General features: G+C 40.6%; 1 protein-coding gene across 26 annotated transcripts in view; it reads right to left on the reverse strand.

The window, feature by feature from the left end:
* Positions 1 to 20045, reverse strand: part of neb (nebulin) — a 60879-nt gene that overhangs the window by 994 nt on the left and 39840 nt on the right. For 10 of the 26 annotated variants that reach the window (XM_026144244.1, XM_026144246.1, XM_026144266.1 and 7 more), the window contains 34 exons: positions 19795 to 19899; positions 18566 to 18667; positions 18340 to 18447; positions 18139 to 18243; positions 17934 to 18038; positions 17738 to 17842; positions 17507 to 17611; positions 17284 to 17394; positions 17065 to 17175; positions 16825 to 16926; positions 16550 to 16654; positions 15931 to 16020; positions 14717 to 14830; positions 14317 to 14421; positions 13683 to 13787; positions 12891 to 12995; positions 12082 to 12192; positions 11273 to 11383; positions 10361 to 10474; positions 9572 to 9676; positions 9374 to 9478; positions 7026 to 7130; positions 6488 to 6580; positions 5509 to 5601; positions 4174 to 4266; positions 3557 to 3649; positions 3136 to 3228; positions 2741 to 2833; positions 2035 to 2127; positions 1447 to 1554; positions 901 to 1087; positions 646 to 738; positions 298 to 438; positions 94 to 203 (listed from right to left, as the gene is read on the reverse strand). In XM_026144244.1, the coding sequence (XP_026000029.1) occupies positions 94 to 203; positions 298 to 438; positions 646 to 738; positions 901 to 1087; positions 1447 to 1554; positions 2035 to 2127; positions 2741 to 2833; positions 3136 to 3228; positions 3557 to 3649; positions 4174 to 4266; positions 5509 to 5601; positions 6488 to 6580; positions 7026 to 7130; positions 9374 to 9478; positions 9572 to 9676; positions 10361 to 10474; positions 11273 to 11383; positions 12082 to 12192; positions 12891 to 12995; positions 13683 to 13787; positions 14317 to 14421; positions 14717 to 14830; positions 15931 to 16020; positions 16550 to 16654; positions 16825 to 16926; positions 17065 to 17175; positions 17284 to 17394; positions 17507 to 17611; positions 17738 to 17842; positions 17934 to 18038; positions 18139 to 18243; positions 18340 to 18447; positions 18566 to 18667; positions 19795 to 19899 (3624 nt within the window). The remainder of the gene's footprint in view (positions 1 to 93; positions 204 to 297; positions 439 to 645; positions 739 to 900; positions 1088 to 1446; positions 1555 to 2034; positions 2128 to 2740; positions 2834 to 3135; positions 3229 to 3556; positions 3650 to 4173; positions 4267 to 5508; positions 5602 to 6487; positions 6581 to 7025; positions 7131 to 9373; positions 9479 to 9571; positions 9677 to 10360; positions 10475 to 11272; positions 11384 to 12081; positions 12193 to 12890; positions 12996 to 13682; positions 13788 to 14316; positions 14422 to 14716; positions 14831 to 15930; positions 16021 to 16549; positions 16655 to 16824; positions 16927 to 17064; positions 17176 to 17283; positions 17395 to 17506; positions 17612 to 17737; positions 17843 to 17933; positions 18039 to 18138; positions 18244 to 18339; positions 18448 to 18565; positions 18668 to 19794; positions 19900 to 20045) is intronic. The other 16 variants (XM_026144247.1, XM_026144250.1, XM_026144251.1 and 13 more) reach the window with 16 other exon arrangements.

A 20045-nucleotide genomic window follows, 5' to 3' on the forward strand; every position in this document is an offset into this window, starting at 1 on the left:
GACCACACCAAGCATCACCTGTAGCATCACTCCCCACAGGAGAAAAGTTAAACCATGTAAAGTGTATGTACAATATAAATATATGTTACTAACCCCGGTAGTAGAGGGGTGTGAGGGAATGGAAGAGACTGTGGTCTGCTGGGTGGCCACTGAAGATGACCTCTGCTGCAGCTCCACGGTCTTCACAGTAGCATGCTGGTAGCCTGAAGATGTTAAAATAACAAACAGATTAAGTAGAGGGGAAATTATTCTTCACTCTCAAGTGTATTTGTTGCTGTTTAGTCTGATGAGGGTTACCAATAGAGGAGGTCATGAAGCCATTACTGTAGAGGGACATGTGGTGGTCAGCATCCTGGGACACCTCAGACTTCTCATCAGCCACGCCGCTCAAAGCGCTGGTGGAGCGGGAGTGCTCCTTGCTGCGACGCTGAGCTTGTACTGTCAGAACAGCATTAAGACATTATTTTAAATGCGTATTATTTATTTAACTATCAGTGACACACCTGCTTCACACACGAGAAGCAATACATAATCCTTTGCCAGTCACTTAGCTTCCCTGACATTTAATGATAACTTTGAATAAATCCATCGGGAGCATAACTAAAGCTTTGGCTCTCTGAATCGATCCTCTAGAATTTCAATCACCTGACATCATGTGCAGACTCCTGGACTGGATGTTGTCCTCAGCGGGGTCGTAGTCAAACACAGAGCTGGGGTTTGTGCGCCACACACGCAGATCTGAGGAGATGAATAGATCAGCCGATAACAGTCCGTATTACAGTTTTGCTTCAGGTATGTCTCTCCAGAATGTAATTTTGAGGTATTTTGTCTTTCAGTTTTATTTATTTTTTGCTAACAAGCTAACAACTCCTAAAGCTTAGTGCTTGCTGTTGTCGTTACCAGTGATGGTCTCCTGGTCGTGCTCTATGGCACGTCTCCTCTCCATCTCCACCACGCGCCTCTGGATGCCACGGTAGCTGATGTCGCTGAAGTCCTGCGTGTTCTTCTTCACACGCTCTGTCACAATATCAGTGGTGGTGGGAGTGAAGCTGCCCTTGCTCTTCTCAAAGTCCTCGTGGTATCTCACCTGAAGTGCACAAATACAGTAAGTGAAGCTGCAGGGCGGATGGACCCATTTTGCACGAGCCAACCAAACTGGCATCGATGCCAGCCTCCACTTTAACTACTTAAAATACTAAAATGTGTTGTCTGTCTTTTTTCTCTATACCAAACCCATTATTTCTCCATTATTGAATCAATTCTAATTTTAGTTTGTCTTTGTGTAGCAACATTGTTTAAGACTGGCGACCAGATTCTTGTTTTGAATCATTTTGAGATGATGAGGTGTCAAAGAGTACTGAAGCCTTACTCTTCAAGTAGTCAAGTAACAACGAAAGCACTTTTCCACTTAGAACAGAAATTAATCAAACAAGCACAAAAACTTACCCCAGAAATGATACGCTGAGTCTCCCTGACGCGCCTCATCTCAGGTGTGTCCAGAACAAAGGCGGCTTTGCCCTGGACCTGCTTGCGGAAGCTGTCAGAGTACAGAACCTAGAAATGACAGATCAAAAGTAGTAAGGATCTAAAATATTTCACACTCCCAAACCATCATTCAATAGCTGTTAGCATCCACAGCACAAGAGGTGTGGTCAGAGAGACTTAATGCCAAGAGGACACAGGCAGCTGCTGGGATGAGCTATGGCACTACTGGGATGAATTAGCAGGGAGACTTTTATTAAGTGGGCGAATTATTAAAAGGAAATAAAGTTATTTTCCAATCTTCAGTGGGAGACCGAAAGGAATAAGATCAAGTGGGAAAACAGCAGGAGAGATTAGCAGTGATGATGTGCACAGGCACACCACAGCTGGAGGTATTAAACATATTTTTAAAAAAAGAGAGAGAGTGCAGTCAGGTGAATTAATACGATTAACAAGAGCCAGGGGGACACATCAGAGTTAGAGAAGGGTTAAAAAGAGGTAGGAGTAGAACATTTCTTCAGCAGAACATGTTCTACAGGTTCTGAAAGGTACCGAGCTAATGTTTTCTTGGTTCCTTTTCACCCGCTCCATCTCTGGAGTAAACACCACAGGCGTTCCCTTGGCTGAACTGTCTTTATACAACACCTACAGGGCAGAAGCACAGCACCCCGAGGGGCCAATCAGAAACTCAAACATACAGACCACGCACACCTATAGGACTGCTTTCATTGACAAGGAGGAGTTTTCTGGAAATATCTGAGATTGATTAAACTCAGAGAGGTCATTTCTTTAGTTGGTGGCATTTTTTTGGTATATTATTTTGGTATATTTAAGCAGCGTCTGAGAAATTGGTCCTATAGAGTGATCCATCCTGGTAGCTCCTGCTGAGCAGCCAGGATCTCTGCTGTACGTGGAGACAAACATCCCTAATGCTTTAGCAGGAGATTTAGCTGTGAAGTGGAAATTAAGAGCAGCACACAGCAGCTTAATGTGAAGAAAGATGAGCTGCAGGTTAGAAGATAGTAGACTCACAGACCAAAAAGGAAGATTTTATTCAGTTTAGGGGACTGATGATTGAGGATTAAAATAATAAAGAGAAAAAGGCAAGGGTGTAAATTAGATGGATGGGCAGTCTGGGCCCTGGATGGAGCTTGATGAGATGAGCAAGAGATGATGAGGAAGGGGGAAGTGTATGATAGGCATTATTATAGGACTCTACTGTTCACAGTTAGGAGCAAACGTGGTACGGTTCCACTACCGAGCTGATGTGCTTCTGGGTTTCTTTGACTCGCTTCACTTCAGGGAGATCCGGTATAGCTGTTCCTCGACCCAGAGAGTCCTTGTATTTTATCTAACCAAATAAAATTTGGGGATTCGTGCAGAGAAAGTACAAAAAAAAGTAAGTAACAGATCAATAACAGAAAAACACGCAGACAAAAAGCCACAAGCGGCACCAAAAATCACAGCAGAGACAGAACATGAAATTAAACACACATCGTTCCCTAAAAAATAAAGAAGCAGGTTTATGTTAGACACACACAACAACTACTGGGAAGATCTACTGGAGGCTAAGGAGAATTGTTATGGCACTGTTTGAGGTGGAGGGATGAACGGATGCAAATCGGAGACTAGGGGTTCACTGCAGTGGAGTACCGTGCTAATATTTTGCTGATTGCGTTTAACTCTCTCCATTTCTGGCGTCTCTGATATTGATGTGCCTCCTCCCACGCCTTCTTTGTATTGATGCTTTGAATAAAACAGCACAAAAAAGTCAATTATTGTTGTAACACACTCAAAAGATGATTAGTTTTCAATTTAGGAGGGAAGGAAGGAATTTCAAAAAATTAAAAAAGACAGAAAAATTCCAAAGCGGAGTAATAAGGAAAAGGGAGGGTATTTTTGTCTCGTAAAAGGAAATGACGTATGGAACATGGTTAGGATGTAGGAGGGGAAAACCAGCGCTAAATACAGGAAAGGTAAAGTTTTCTAGATAAGTAAGATGAGATCAGAGGGCGTTTGGGGGGAGTTATTATAAGGAAGTCATATTAGGGTCACTGCAGTCTTTTTCCTCTACCAGGCTGATATTCTTCTGGGTTTCTCGGACCCGCTTCACCTCAGGCAGATCTGGTATGGCTGTGCCTTGACCCACAGAGTCCTTGTACTGTATCTGCCCATTGCACAAGTTACACAGGTGCAAAATCAGATGGTGACAAACAAAAGCACAGTTTGTACTGTAGACACATACACAGGCAGCTATTCATAAAAACAACATGAACACCTGAAATGAGAGGATACTGATTTCCAGACATATTTATGTATATTTAAAGGGACTAATGTAAAAATATGCAGGTTGTTTTCAGCGTGAGTGATGTTTAGTTTAGTTTATTACTTCAGGGTTCACATGAAATTAACAATGAGTTATTACGCAAGCTCTAAAAGTCCCCTGTGGATGATAAACTGTGAATTATTTTACAGTGGAAACAAGAAAAGTCCTCTAATGAGTTATAAAAATGAAATATTAGCACGAGGACAGATATCTGTAAAAAGAAAGTTGAATGTAAAATCATTATTTGAAGAGATTAGATGTGATGGCAGGTCTGGTTTTATTCTTTGATGCTAGAGGAGGAGGAAATATGGAGGGAGGAGTGGATGAGGAGTAATGAGGTAGGGCAGGGTCACTCTGTTGAGTACCGTGCTGACGTTGCGCTGGTTGCGTTTAACCCTCTCCATCTCAGGGGTCTCGGGCAAAGCTGTTCCTCCTCCCAAATCCTCTTTGTACTTAATCTTACACGGACGAGGAATCAAAGCATAAACGAGTGGTTAGCCTCACCGAGCGCTAATTTACTTATCTTGCACCTTTGGGAGCACACGTCAACAAAAGCACACAGAATGAGACAAACATCTATACAAACATTTAACAAAGAACGCACACATTTCAGGTGTTGACTTCAGAACAACTGAAATGAAAAGGTTACTGATCATATCGGTTTTCAGACGCAGGTGCATGTGAGTGATGCTTAGTTTAGTTTATCACTTCAAGGTTCAGATGAAATTAATTATGAGTCTGTTAAGTCCTCACAGTCCCCTGTGGACGATAAGATTCTAATTATTTCACAGTGGAAACACCATCTGTTTACACTATATCACCAAAAGTATGTGGATACACAAATAATACAACCGTGTTTTGTTGAGACTGCATTTTAAAAGCATGGACATTCATGTGTTGCATTTACTGTTGTGTTTGCAGGGATTTGCTCCACATCAGCCACAAGACTCTTAATAAGTTCAAACGCTGAGCCTGCATGATGAGGTCTGGGTTCTGTCAGGGTCCAAATATAAAAGGCTTTTTTTCATGTACCCAAGTCTGTTAAGTCCTCTAAAACAGCGGTACCCAACCTTTTTTGCGCCACGGACCGGTTTATGCCAGACAATATTTTCACGGACCGGCCTTTAAGGTGTCGCGGATAAATACAACAAAATAAAACTAGCACCGGTACCGAAAAAAAGAAGATTTATTCATAACACACGTGAAAAGACCCAGGAAAACTGAGTTAACGATAAAAAACGATAACAAAATAACACTGAAAACCGATAAAAACCCTGAAAACCATACATTTCACACCTGAGCCTCAACTCTCGCGGCCCGGTACCAAACGACTCACGGACCGGTACCGGTCCGAGGCCCGGGGGTTGGGGACCGCTGATCTAAAATGAACAAATGTGAACTAACAGTTCCAAACAAAGGCACAATAAAGTCTCCACATACTTTTGGTCATCTAGTTCTTAGCATCTAGGGATTCTTTCTGGGCTCCAAAAAGATTCTTTAATAAATCTAAACAATTAAATAATTAGAATGAAAAACAGGTTTTTGTAAAAACAAAAACAGTTGAATATATAATTATTATTTGGAGAGATTAGATGTGATGGCAGGTCTGGTTTTATTCTTTGATGCTAGAGGAGGAGGAAATATGGAGGGAGGAGTGGATGAGGAGTAATGAGGTAGGGCAGGGTCACTCTGTTGAGTACCGTGCTGACGTTGCGCTGGTTGCGTTTAACCCTCTCCATCTCAGGGGTCTCGGGCAAAGCTGTTCCTCCTCCCAAATCCTCTTTGTACTTAATCTTACACGGACGAGGAATCAAAGCATAAACGAGTGGTTAGCCTCACCGAGCGCTAATTTACTTATCTTGCACCTTTGGGAGCACACGTCAACAAAAGCACACAGAATGAGACAAACATCTATACAAACATTTAACAAAGAACGCACACATTTCAGGTGTTGACTTCAGAACAACTGAAATGAAAAGGTTACTGATCATATCGGTTTTCAGACGCAGGTGCATGTGAGTGATGCTTAGTTTAGTTTATCACTTCAAGGTTCAGATGAAATTAATTATGAGTCTGTTAAGTCCTCACAGTCCCCTGTGGACGATAAGATTCTAATTATTTCACAGTGGAAACACCATCTGTTTACACTATATCACCAAAAGTATGTGGATACACAAATAATACAACCGTGTTTTGTTGAGACTGCATTTTAAAAGCATGGACATTCATGTGTTGCATTTACTGTTGTGTTTGCAGGGATTTGCTCCACATCAGCCACAAGACTCTTAATAAGTTCAAACGCTGAGCCTGCATGATGAGGTCTGGGTTCTGTCAGGGTCCAAATATAAAAGGCTTTTTTTCATGTACCCAAGTCTGTTAAGTCCTGTAAAATGAACAAATGTGAACTAACAGCCCCAAACAAAGGCACAATAAAGTCTCCACATACTTTTGGTCATCTAGTTCTTAGCATCTAGGGATTCTTTCTGGGCTCCAAAAAAAATTAGAATGAAAAACAGGTTTCTGCAAAAAACAAAAACAGTTGAATATATAATTATTATTTGGAGAGATTAGATGTGATGGCAGGTCTGGTTTTATTCTTTGATGCTAGAGGAGGAGGAAATATGGAGGGAGGAGTGGCTGAGGAGTAATGAGGTAGGGCAGGGTCACTCTGTTGAGTACCGTGCTGACGTTGCGCTGGTTGCGTTTAACCCTCTCCATCTCAGGGGTCTCGGGCAAAGCTGTTCCTCCTCCCAAATCCTCTTTGTACTTAATCTTACACGGACGAGGAATCAAAGCATAAACGAGTGGTTAGCCTCACCGAGCGCTAATTTACTTATCTTGCACCTTTGGGAGCACACGTCAACAAAAGCACACAGAATGAGACAAAATCTATACAAACATTTAAAAAATAAAGCACACGCATTTTGCCTGATTACAACACTTTGAGCAAAGCGTTTCACACCACAACGTCTGCACTAAGAGTTTTAAGTAAAGGTTAAAGTATAGAACCAAGGGTTAAGAGTTAGTTACACAAATTAAAAACTGCCTGTTTTGCAAAGTTAAAAAAAATAAAATAATTTGCTCTAAATAAAGAAGGGCTGCATATCAAGGTTTGTTAAAAAATGTGGAACGCCAAACCCAAAAAAATTAATTCAAAGAATTATGTAAAAAATGTGATATTAGAAAAAGTTAAGAAAAAATATTACGGAGTAGATACCAAGCTGAAATTCTTTGTATTCTCTTTAACACGCAGCATTTCAGGAGTGTCCTTTACAGTAGACACTTTGCCCTTTATGTTTTTAAGGTCAGCCTGGTATTGAAGCTACAAGGAGAAAAACAAAAGTGCAGTTAAGATGTTTCACAATGAAAAAGAGGTCAAGTCTTCACGTATATCCCTGATTAAGGCACAAAACTAACTGGAGTAGAACATTAAAACAGTACATACAAACAGAGGCGCCTCCAGAATTTTTTCATAGGGGTGGCCATGTGGGGGCCACAACTAAAAAAATGGGGTAGCACAGCAAAAACAGAATTTCCCGTTTTATTATGCAGTTGTGAAATATACAGTGGGGCAAAAAAGTATTTAGTCAGCCACCGATTGTGCAAGTTCCCCCACTTAAAATGATGACAGAGGTCAGTAATTTGCACCAGAGGTACACTTCAACTGTGAGAGACAGAATGTGAAAAAACAATCCATGAATCCACATGGTAGGATTTGTAAAGAATTTATTCGTAAATTAGGGTGGAAAATAAGTATTTGTTCACCTCAAACAAGGAAAATCTCTGGCTCTCACAGACCTGTAACGTCTTCTGTAAGAAGCTTTTCTGTCCCCCACTCGTTACCTGTATGAATGGCACCTGTTTGAACTCATCATCTGTATAAAAGACACCTGTCCACAGCCTCAAACAGTCAGACTCCAAACTCCGCCATGGCCAAGACCAAAGAGCTTTCGAAGGACACCAGGAAAAGTATTGTAGACCTGCACCAGACTGGGAAGAGTGAATCTACAATAGGCAAGCAGCTTGGTGTGAAAAAATCAACTGTGGGAGCAATCATCAGAAAATGGAAGACATACAAGACCACTGATAATCTCCCTCGATCTGGGGCTCCACGCAAGATCTCATCCCGTGGGGTCAAAATTAACATGAGAACGGTGAGCAAAGATCCCAGAACCACACGGGGGGACCTGGTGAATGACCTGCAGAGAGCTGGGACCAAAGTAACAAAGGTCACCATCAGTAACACACTACAACGGCAGGGAATCAAATCCCGCAGTGCCAGACGTGTTCCGCTGCTGAAGCCAGTGCATGTCCAGGCCCGTCTGAAGTTTGCCAGAGAGCACATGGATGATACAGCAGAGGATTGGGAGAATGTCATGTGGTCAGATGAAACCAAAGTAGAACTTTTTGGTATAAACTCAACTCGTCGTGTTTGGAGGAAGAAGAATACTGAGTTGCATCCCAAGAACACCATACCTACTGTGAAGCATGGGGGTGGAAACATCATGCTATGGGGCTGTTTTTCTGCCAAGGGGACAGGACGACTGATCCGTGTTAAGGACAGAATGAATGGGGCCATGTATCGTGAGATTTTGAGCCAAAACCTCCTTCCATCAGTGAGAACTTTGAAGATGAAACGAGGCTGGGTCTTCCAACACGACAATGATCCAAAACACACCGCCCGGGCAACAAAGGAGTGGCTCCGTAAGAAGCATTTGAAAGTCCTGGAGTGGCCTAGCCAGTCTCCAGACCTCAACCCCATAGAAAATCTGTGGCGGGAGTTGAAAGTCCGTGTTGCTCGGCGACAGCCCCAAAACATCACTGCTCTCGAGAAGATCTGCATGGAGGAATGGGCCAAAATACCAGCTACTGTGTGTGCAAACCTGGTAAAGACCTATAGTAAACGTTTGACCTCTGTTATTGCCAACAAAGGTTATGTTACAAAGTATTGAGTTGTATTTTTGTTATTGATTTACGAATGAATTCTTTACAAATCCTACCATGTGGATTCATGGATTTTTTTTTTCACATTCTGTCTCTCACAGTTGAAGTGTACCTCTGGTGCAAATTACTGACCTCTGTCATCATTTTAGGTGGGGGAACTTGCACAATCGGTGGCTGACTAAATACTTTTTTGCCCCACTGTAGGTTACTTGAAAAATATGGCAAATAACATAGAAGGAAAAGAATAATTATGCCTAGCTTAGGTCTCTGTGAAAACCAAATAATATTATGAAATCCATAATAATCTGTTTTAAACAGGATTAAATGAGTAAATATATGGTTTCTTCCTCTCTTTTGTGCCCATGTTTATTAGAATTATTACCAACATTGGACAATCTTGCTGGGTGGGGGCATTCGGTGGGGGGGCAGCAAATTTTGAAGTGTGGCTAGTGGCCCCCTGTGGCCCCCCCTTGGTGGCGCCCCTGCAAACATATAAAGTACTGGAAATATAATTTTACAGCAGCTATAAAGACGCACATAGAGACACAAGATGCTGAAAGAACCTCAGTCAGGACGTGCTGACCTGTCCGGACGCGGCGTAACTCCTCGTGTGTTACTTACAGTGCTGAAGTTCTTTTGGTTCTCGCGGACTCGCTGCATCTCTGGAGTATCCAGGACTGGTACATAGTGAGACATGGTCTTCTCAGCCTCCTCTTTGTATTTTTTCTGTTTGGATGATAATACAATTTGTGATTTTTTTTATATATGCTAATGATTTATCCTGATGAGAGTGGTGGCTGGGTCAGTTCAGTAACCTACCTGGCTGACGATGTTCTTCATCTGCTGAGCATGGATGATGTCAGGGGTATCGATGACAGTTGTGTAGCTGGCTCTGTCCATCTCAGCGGTCTGCTTGTACTTAGACTGGAAAAGAAAAACAGCCAGTCAGCACTGATCATAAATGCAGCGGAAAATATTAACAGATGTTCCTTTTAACACCGGACGTGTGCTCATAGTTTCACCAAACGTTAGTTTTATTTATTGTACCATTCTAGCCTAGTTCTTGTCTTCTGAGTTTTTGATGCCTGTTTTTATGTTCGTGAATACAAATTGACCTGAGCTGTCATTTTGTATTTACTCAAGTTCTTTCTTTGACTTTGTTATTTGTGTTTACTTCCTTCACTGTTCCCTTGTATCTGTGTGCTGTCTCTATATTTAGCATTTGTCTTTTAGTTAGTTCCCATTTTCCTCAAAGCTTGATTTTTCTTTGTGCATTATGTAAGTTTACTTCCAATGTTGTCATTGTGCTGACTTTTTTCACCCGTGTCTCATTCCCCACATGTCTCCCCTTCCCTAATCAGCCTCAGCCTAGTGTGAAGAAATAGCCCTCTCATCAGCCCAGTCTTACTCTGTCTAGTCTAAATGTTCGACTTTTGTTACTCTTGGAATCTTTTCAGTCCAAATTAACCTGCAATCACTCTGATTTTTTTTGTCTTTTACATAAATAATTAATTCATAATACCTTCATTTCATATCAGGGGCCTGCAGCTCACATTCTGGAAATCACTGCTCCAAGAAAGCGATGCAAAAAACATTTAAGATTCAGACCTGACTGAGGATCTCCGTGGCATTCCTGGCTCTCATAAAGTCTGGGGTGTCTGTAGCCAAAGCCAGCATTCCCTTGCCCTTGATCTCCTGCTCCAGAGACTTTTTGTACTCTCTCTGTAAACACCAAAAGTTAAAATTTTTACACATGATAATGTTACTCTAAAAAAAACACAAAACGGGGTTTCTACTCATTCATACTGAAGAGGGCTGCAAAACCAGAAATCATGAGGGGTCAGAGAATAGAGAAAGTTAGCAGAATCTACGTAACGGATGTGGTAACAAGACTGAGTGTGAAGCTTGACACAGAACTGAAAATAAAACAACAGCAGTCAGCAGTTAGAGACATGACATAAAATAGACTATTTCTACTTCTTCAGTTTGTTCATTAAGTCATCATACATCTATCTTGCAATCTACAAATCAACCTCAAATGCACTCAGAGTATATCTTTTCAAAAACAACACTACCGACAACAACAAAACAATTAAGAGATCTGCAAGCACCGGGATCACTTATGAAAAAAGATAAAGTCATTAAAATTCTATAAAAATTCAACATTGCATGTTTGACTTGAAAAACAAGAGAAGAGAAGATATGCTTTGGGTACAACTGAGGCTGATTTTTGTAGGATTCATAATACACAAATAAATATGAGTACAAGTGAAAATCATGGCAAAATTAAATAGGGTGCAGATGAAGGTTAGGTTATGGTCATGAAACACAAAATACAATGATGGGAAATTAGTGACATAAGAAAGCAGGGACAAGAGGACGAGTGAACCCAACAGTCTCACTTTTAGTGCAATGGTGAAGCTTAGTTAAGAGGGGATAGGATTCATGAAGAGCGAGATTGTTGGAAGTCATTCGGATGAGAGCGTGATGTTGTTCGCATCACCTCTCGGTCAGTCGTACCTCACACAGGATTTGAGTGGCATTTCTTGCTCTCAAAAGCTCCGGAGTTTCCTCCAGTACAGTTAGACCTTTACCCTTCACCCCCTCCTCTAGATCCTTCCTGTACTCTTTCTACAGGATGGAAGAAGAACAGAGAGACTGCAGAGAAGGGCACACAGGCAGGCCAGGCCAAAGCACACAGACAGACAAACGATACAGTCGGCAAGTTCTGCTGCTTGCCTTTAAAAAGCTCAAAGTCACCAAGTCTTTCCAAGTTACGCAGAGACACATTCACTGCTTTTATGTATTATCATTACAATCGGTGATATTGTTACAGAGAAAACTGGAGACGTTGGTGATTTTGGCAGGATTCTAATGAAAAAACAAGTTGAAACACATTTAATCAGAAAGAGCAGAAACAAAATCTTCATTAAAACAACAAGGAAATCAACAAGATGGGAATTCACATCAGCATTTCACCCTGTTGTTTCACACAAATGATTACATGCATGCAGTCTTGTCACATAAAGTTGGTGGTAAGCTACTACTTGGTGAAGGACTGTAAAATGAAGATCTATTCAATATCAGTTGAGTACTTTACTGCTAGGAAGACACATGATGGCTGGAGGATGGGTAGGTCATTATTATTCTGTAGACAATCATGCAAAAGTTAATAATAAACTAATAATACTGCAAAAGACAAACTGGGAAGGGCTAAAAAAAGTGGTGAAAAGAAAAAGAGACCGATTGTGATGTTGTCTTAGTACGATTATGAAGCTTGGGTGAGGTAAATAGGAGACACCATCAGATGTAAGTTGTCCTTTAGTTACCTCACTGGCTATTTTGGTGGCGTGTCTGACATGAATCATGGCAGGGGTGACCTCCAAGCCTGAGAGGTTCTTTCCCCTCATGTACTCCTCAAAGTCCTTCCTATAGTCTTTCTATTGGTCACAGAGATAACACAAGGGACAGACAGAGCTCAGATAACCACATGCAAGCAGTGCTGGTTCACAATGCAGCTCCCTTCATTCTTGTTTGCACCATTCTGCTCATGATAGCACCCATAACTGTATATCTGATGTCTGTAAATGTGTCTGAGTGCATGTGTGGAGGTGTAAGAGGTGTTTGTTGTGAAAAAGGAACTACACTAGGATATCGTATTGTAATTAAAATCTATAAAGCAGGCTCCAGGAAAGAGGCCAAACACATACTTTACTTTGACATCTTCACAGGAAAATAACCTGTCATAGCATTAAGTGAACAATACAGAAGTTTCCGGGTGAGTTTCCTTTCAGCGCATTTTACACTGCCACAGTATTACAATAGGACGACTGTAAAGAGCTACTGATGTGAATTTTCTGCAATTTAAAACATTTTGTGACTATAAAATTACTGAATTGCAGTTTTGGTGTAATAAAGTTACTAAAGGCATTGTAAAATGTTTTTCCATACTTTAGAATCATTCTGTAAGCATAACATAAACAATGGCTTTGCATCCAACTAGCAACAAGAGGCAAGACAATACAAGTTAATATAGCGCTTAAGGAGGCACTAAAGATTTTAAGAGAGGTCTGCAATGGGAAAACGTACTGCATCTGTGCGTACTTCATTGGCAAAGGTTAACAGAAGGCTTATTTACCTGACTCTGCATGTGCTGAGCCTCCTTAGCAGTCACATATGTGGGTGTCTCAAAGTCCAGCATAGGTTTGCCCTTCTCCTTCTCATACTTCTCCTTGTATTTCACCTGTAACGACCCACACAAACATACTCAACTGTCTGCAAAGGAAAGACACAATGTGGGGATATCACATGGTTTCCATTCATTTCTGTACGCTGGGAAAATCAAACAGAAAAGCTGTAAGGTGTATCCATCCAGTAAGATTCAAGACAAGTTAAATTACTGTAATTAATGTAAATGAGAACAGAAAAGAAAAGCTTGCACGGCTCTTCACTGCGACTGATTATGCAATCAAGGTATTTAACAGTGACTTGATATGAGAAATGACTCCCTGGAAAGAAAACTATAATACCAAATATGCTATATCATAAACAATTACAAAATGAGTATTTTTTGTTTTTATTTTATTTTTTATTTTTTTAAAATATCAATTTTAACAGCATTTTTAAAACACCCCATTAAAATTGTTACAGTATAATAAACATAGAAAGTATTATCAATTCAGTTCAATTCAATTTTATTTATATAGCACCAAATCACAGCAACAGTCGCCTCAAGGCGCTTTATACTGTAAGGTAGACCCTAAAAATATACATACAGAGAAAAACCCAACAACAAACCCAACAATCAACCTGTGAGCAAGCACTTTGGCGACAGTGGGAAAGAAAACTGTCTGACACAGTTGAAACCCACAATAGTGTTTTTTTTACTGTGTCGAGTGCTCGTTGCCCCACAGGAGTATGAACCACTTACGTTACTTTGAAGTTCAGAAGCCTCCTTGTGATGGAGCTGTTCGGGTGTGTCGGGAATCATGTGGTAGTGACCCTTACTCTCCTCAAATTTCTTCTTGTAGCAGTACTATGGGGGATTCCCAGTAAAGTAAGGCAGCTCAGTACAGCGAATCATTACTTAGCAGAAAATCCTCATAGTTTATGATAGAAAGAAACATAATAGCATTTAAACATAAGGGTTTTTAAAGTTATGTTAAAATAATTGTCAATCTACAAAAGGCAGGAAGAGGAAGTCGGTGTTAAGTGAACATTAATAAAAGACTAGTTTTGTTTGAACTACGGAGGAAAAAAAGTCACTGAAAAGGTTAAGAAGTAGAGGTTATAGAGGGTGATAGTATTCGGGGTCAAAGGTCAAAAGTGAGATGGGTAAAGATCACTACCAGATGAGGTCAGAGAATGATGGATGTCTTTTATGATGGAGCTTAGTGCATAAATCCATGAGATGGTCAGCAGTTTGCTACATTTTGCCGATTGTTACTGTGAGGTGATGGAAACAGAGTTCAGCACACTGTGCAACGAAACCAAACTCGCTCGCTGCAGCTTCCTGTTTGGGAATGTGAGAGGGTTAAAGGTTAATAGTCACACAGGTAGCTTACGTCGCTGGACAGCTTGCTGGTGCTCGTGATGTGCTTCATGGACAGGGACTCGGCCATGTCGGTCACAGGTTTGTGGATCTTCTTCAGGTCACCCTTGTACTTCACCTGTGTGTTATATTGACAGCAGTCACATTAATTAGACACTATGGTAATATATAATGGGCGATATTTGTTTGAAATGGTGAATTTCACAGAAATGTAAAGAATTACTAGGATACATTTAGTTTGTCTCTGTTCTAGTAACAACACCAGGATGCCAAAATCAGATATTGCTTTACTCCCATAGATAAACCAATCAGACAAACTATACAAAAGTATAACAACTGTGGAAAAAATGAATGATTTTTTTGGCCTATGATAAAAACGGTGTGAAGTGATGATAAGATACGCGAGCACCCACCTCACTGGCCAGCACACTGGCTTCCTTGAGAGTCTTGTAAATCTTACTTTCCTTCAGGTCATATTGAGGTTTCTTTCCTTTCATCTCCTTATCAAACTTCTCCTTGTACTTCACCTGTTCATTAGCGTAGGATATGTGTACAAGTTAGTTTATGTATTGACTGAGAGGAAACCAACATCAGCCGACGTCTCCATCATAGTAAAAAACAACTGAAGGACAACAGTTTTTGGATTTGATTAGTGACTCAGATTCCTCGCAGATAGTTTTATAAAAGCTTTGCACAGGCTCTGCGCCACATTTTAAGTATTTAATTTGTTTTTTCTTTCATAAATATGTTGAGCAGTAATGAAAAGTGTGTAATAGATTGGTTGCAAATGTAAAACTGATTCTGATGCATTTATTAACTTTAAAGTTGATCAAACTGATCAGACAAGATGCTTTGTACTGTAAACATAAGCAAATAAAGCATCCTGTAATTCACATAAACACAAACATGAACTTCATATATAATAAAATATATATGGAAAAGGTAAGGCGGTGTGGTTGTGGACGCAGGTCAGGTGTGGTTTGGCTCCACAGGTCAAACCACTTTAGAGTGAAGGCAGAACACAGGAACACGTTTGAAAAGGTGTGCTATAAAAACATGTGTATATCTAACAGGAATTGTGGCTAACTTTTCACTACTGTAACCGTATTCCAAACTTTTAGGAGGGCCTACACCACCCCTTAGGATTGCGATGAAAATGGAGCACAGCACGGTGAACTACTGGACATACACATGTTTTTAAGAACAATTCAAGTTCATTTTTAGAAAAGCCTTTTGTCACATTCAGAAACAAACAGACATGGAGACTTAAAGGGAAATAATGGGAAAAATCTGAAAAGACAGTTTAAATAAACACATAGTATTAGCGCCAGGCAGCTAATGCAGTAACGCTGTTCTCTATGCTTAGCAATGAGGCACATCTTGTAATGGAAATATAAAAAAAGCAGAGGGTGGACACTGCAAAGAAAAGAAAGAGCAAATCAAATAGGAACTTTGTAAGATTTGATTTGTGAATCAATATTTTCTCAAAAGTTCCAGATGTTTATCTTAAAGGCTCAGTGAACCCTGTATTCAGCCAGTCTGTGGGTCAGCAGGAAGGGGGACAGAGAGACAGAGAGGACAGACAAGCAGCAGCAGTCCGTCAGTTTTAGGGCATAAACCTCCTTACATCACTAGTCACCGCACTCATTTTCTTAATGTGGCGCATCAGGGGGGTATCATAGGAAGCTGCTCCATGGAGGGAGGGCTTATCCTCCACCTACAAAGCGCAGTGAGATGGAGGGATGAGAACACACAGACTAGGATGTTATGGAAGTAGACAGAAGAGGAAAGAGATTAAGGTTGAGAAGAAGAGTTATAGTATTGAAGGATGGAGGAAGAGGAGGACAGGTATAAGGATGGTGGTGGGACATGTACAATGGTATGGTTAAACATCTATATCTACTTTCATGGAGTAACATGGATTATAATGCAGGATGGCAGAGGAAGCGCAGTGGAAGAGCTGCTAGTTGTATCATTAGGCCAACACGACTGCTGCTAAGCATCTACCACAGCACTACTAGTCTGCTAATATTAGCTTGTGGAAGCTGATCTGACAGTTAAAATCCAGGCAGCTGATCTTTCCAACTGGCTGCCACCTAAATAAATAATTAAATGAATGAATAAATGAATAAATGAATAAACAAGGGAAGCCTTTTCTATGAGATGACAATCGTTGCGACCCAGTGGCAAAGGAACCCGACTGTCCAGGGCTGGATGAGACAGGTGAGCAAATTCATTTAGTGTACCTGGCTTGTCAGCTTGGACACCTCAGTTGCCAAAGCGATATCTGGGCGGTGGGCTAGAGAGCCTCCACGGCTGGCCTCTTCACGTGCTTTCTCACGGTAGCCAATCTGATGGGCACAAGACCCGACAAGAGTCAGTTGATCATGTAGAAACTACAGTACAGGGATGGGTACTATAGGGATGCTCCTTTTTTCTCTTCTTTTGTCTTGAGTTGAGCCTTTAAACACATTTACATGTACTGAGCTGGTGAGTCAGTATCAGTGTACTTCATGGTTACCTGACTGATGAGTTTAGCAGCCTGGGTAGCCTTCTTTATGTCAGGACGGTCAACTACAGTAGTGTAGTGCAGGCTGGCTTTGGCATCTTTCTTGTAGGCCACCTGTCCAGTTGAACAAAATTGGAAATGCAATATAGTAAACCTGACTTCCACATCCACAGACAACTATGAAAAGCTGAAAAAATTACCCCCAAGTCCAACTACCCCAACTGTTTTAGCCCATTTGTGGAAATGACTCACATTGCTCTGATTTTTGGCCACGTCCATGGCATGCTGAACATCAGGCGGCACAATCATGTGGTTATATATGGACTTGCCCTTTTCCTTCTCAAACTTTTCTTTGTACACTTTCTAAAAAGATAGAACAGCACATCAAGCCCAGCTGCAAACAAACAGTCCAGGGTTACACGCTGGCTGAGCTCATTTTGTGAAACGCATGTAATAGTAAGACAGTCATACCCCGCTGACAAGTTTGTTGACTGTCCTGCTGTGGGCAGTATCACGAGTGTCGGACAGGGTGGTGAATGAGCCGGACTGCATTTCCTTCTTACTGGCCTCCTTGTATTTGCTCTGATGAACAATAAAATAAAGAATAAAAACATTTAAAAACTCATAAGTTTTACCTAAGGGTATACTATATATACCCTATAGTACAGTTAATTTTTTGCTGAACAGTTCTTACCTCTGAGGCCAGAACACGCACAGCCTTGGCATGGAGAATTTGAGGAGTGTCCAGGACAGGCATGTAGTGTCCCTTTTCCTTCTCATACTTCTGTTTATATTTCACCTGGGATGGGCAAAAGAAAAAAGAAGCAGTTTAGGACATTAAACATCACATTCTTAAGCATCACTATCTGGCCTTTAGTAGTTTTAACTAAATATGGTGTCTCTAATAAAGAATGGGGAAACTTACCTCACTGGCCATTTCAGCATTCTTCATGCACAGTAAGGTTAACTTGTCATCGACCACAGGTATCACGCAGCCCTTCATGATCTCTTTGTCGTACTTGTACTCAACCTGTTGGTAAAATATGGCGGTGAAAAAAAGAGAGCAACAGTGCTGCATGTTGCTAAAATGACACACATTAAAATAAGAGGTCCCAACTCACATCGCTCTGCTGCAAGGAGTTCTTGGCAGCATTGACAAAGTCGGGCCTGTCCGCTGTCCAGATCCACTGGTTCTTGGTTGCTTCATACTTCTTCTTGTAGTCAAGCTAGAAATATAGCAAAATAAAACAGAATCAAAAACTGGATGTTAGCACAAATTTGGGTTTAAAAATGTCATTTGAAAATTCTGGCACTCGAGATGCTCACATTGGTGATGTTCTTGTAGGCCTCCTTAGCGGCACGGATCTCGTGAGCTTCGGGGTCAATGTTGATGTGGGCCTTGCTCTTTTCATACACCTCTTTGTACTTCAGCTGCAAGACACATAAAATATACAAAAGTACATTTTGTATTTTGGTTTCCTGTGCCAGTGTATGAAAGAATATTTTAAAAGTGCAGTGCAGACTTACATTGCTGGTGATCTCCTTGACCTTCTTCATGTGTTGTTGGTGTGGAGTGTCATAAGGTAAGGTGTAAGCCTTTGCCTTGGTCTTGTTATACTCCATCTTGTAGATGATCTAAGCAGATGTAGATAGTAACAGGTGAAATTTAAACACAAAAAAACCCACTGCTTCTTCACAAGTTCTTGTAAAAATCTAAACATAATAATAAAAACCTTGCAAACCCAACACTTACATCACTGATCTTCTTGCTGCGTTTGTGGGCCTCATACTCAGGAGTCTCCAGAACAGAGGTGAACTTGTCCTTGGCACGTTCATACTGCTCTCTATACTTCCACTGATAGAACAAGGATAATGTGAAAACAAAAGAAAGTTAGCATCATGCAATGAAATTGCTGCTGTATTAATTTGCTTGTCTTTATGAATTTTTTTGTTGTTGTTGTCTTTATGAATATAACAAGCAACTTCTAAAGTGGTAGAAAAACTGTCCAAGAAAACATCGAAAAAGTCTTGCAGACACTATACATATACAACCCTACTGCAGATTTTTTAAAAAGTCCTATTTCAGCTTCTTAAGAGTCAGTTGAGATGATAGCGCTAATTTTAAAACATCGCTAGCGTTATAGCATATTATAGCTAATTTTAAGGAAAAATTAATTACTTTTTTTTTTCTTGGATAGCTTTTAAACACTATCGGAGCAAGTTGGCTAGCATGTAGTTATAATTAAATCAATATGCAACATCGACTGAGTGAAACAAAGCAATGGAAAAGCTTATAGGCATGCTCGATGAGAGACGTGCACGTGCACAGAGGGATGCATTATTCATGTGACAATAAAGACAGTTAAATGCCTTACCACCATCATGAAAGTCTGCAGTGCCCACATGGTTTAAGATGTTGTTTGTATGTATATATATATATATATATATATATATATATATATAGATAGATATAGATATAGATATATATATAGATATAGATATATAGATATATATATAGATATATATTTGATTTATATATATATAGTTTAACATAAGAGAAGACTCTGTGATTGCTATTTTGGTCAAAACTAACAAATTCCAGGAGAAGCTATAATGTACTAAATTTTACTGCATTTCTGACTTTAGATACCAAATTGCTCAAAGGCAGTTGGGCAAACAGTGTTAAAGCTTCGGTAATGAATTGCCCATGAAGAAAAGCAAATGAGCGATGGAGGGATTAGAGCATGGAAGAAGGATGGACTATGTGGGAGTTAAAGCCACTTTTAAATGGAATGACTGGATGGAAAGATTTTCTGCAGGATGGGGATTTTATGTGATAAGACCTTGTCCACAAACAGCAGGGAGGAACAAAGTCACCTCCATCTATGACTTGAGTCTTATGATATATAACACATGGTCTATTTTGTGCCTGTTTGTGGACAGAGATCAAAGTTATCATGCTTCCCTTCTCTCTTTGTTTACCTTACTGCCCATAGTGGTCTGGTAAAGGGCTGTGAGGATGTCAGGGCGGAGTAGCTCATTGCAGCCACCCTTTAGTAGATCCTTTGCTCTGGATTTATACATTTTCTGTCCACATACACAATGACATACACACACACACACACACACACACACACACAGCATGCCATAGTTGAGGACACAAAAGGAAAACAGCAGTAACATGGGGGAGGACTGGAGAAGAACTCCGGATCCAAGTGTGACGATGGTGCTGT

This window comes from Astatotilapia calliptera, chromosome 16, assembly GCF_900246225.1.
Source record: "Astatotilapia calliptera chromosome 16, fAstCal1.2, whole genome shotgun sequence".
NCBI classification, from domain to species: Eukaryota; Metazoa; Chordata; class Actinopteri; order Cichliformes; family Cichlidae; genus Astatotilapia; species Astatotilapia calliptera.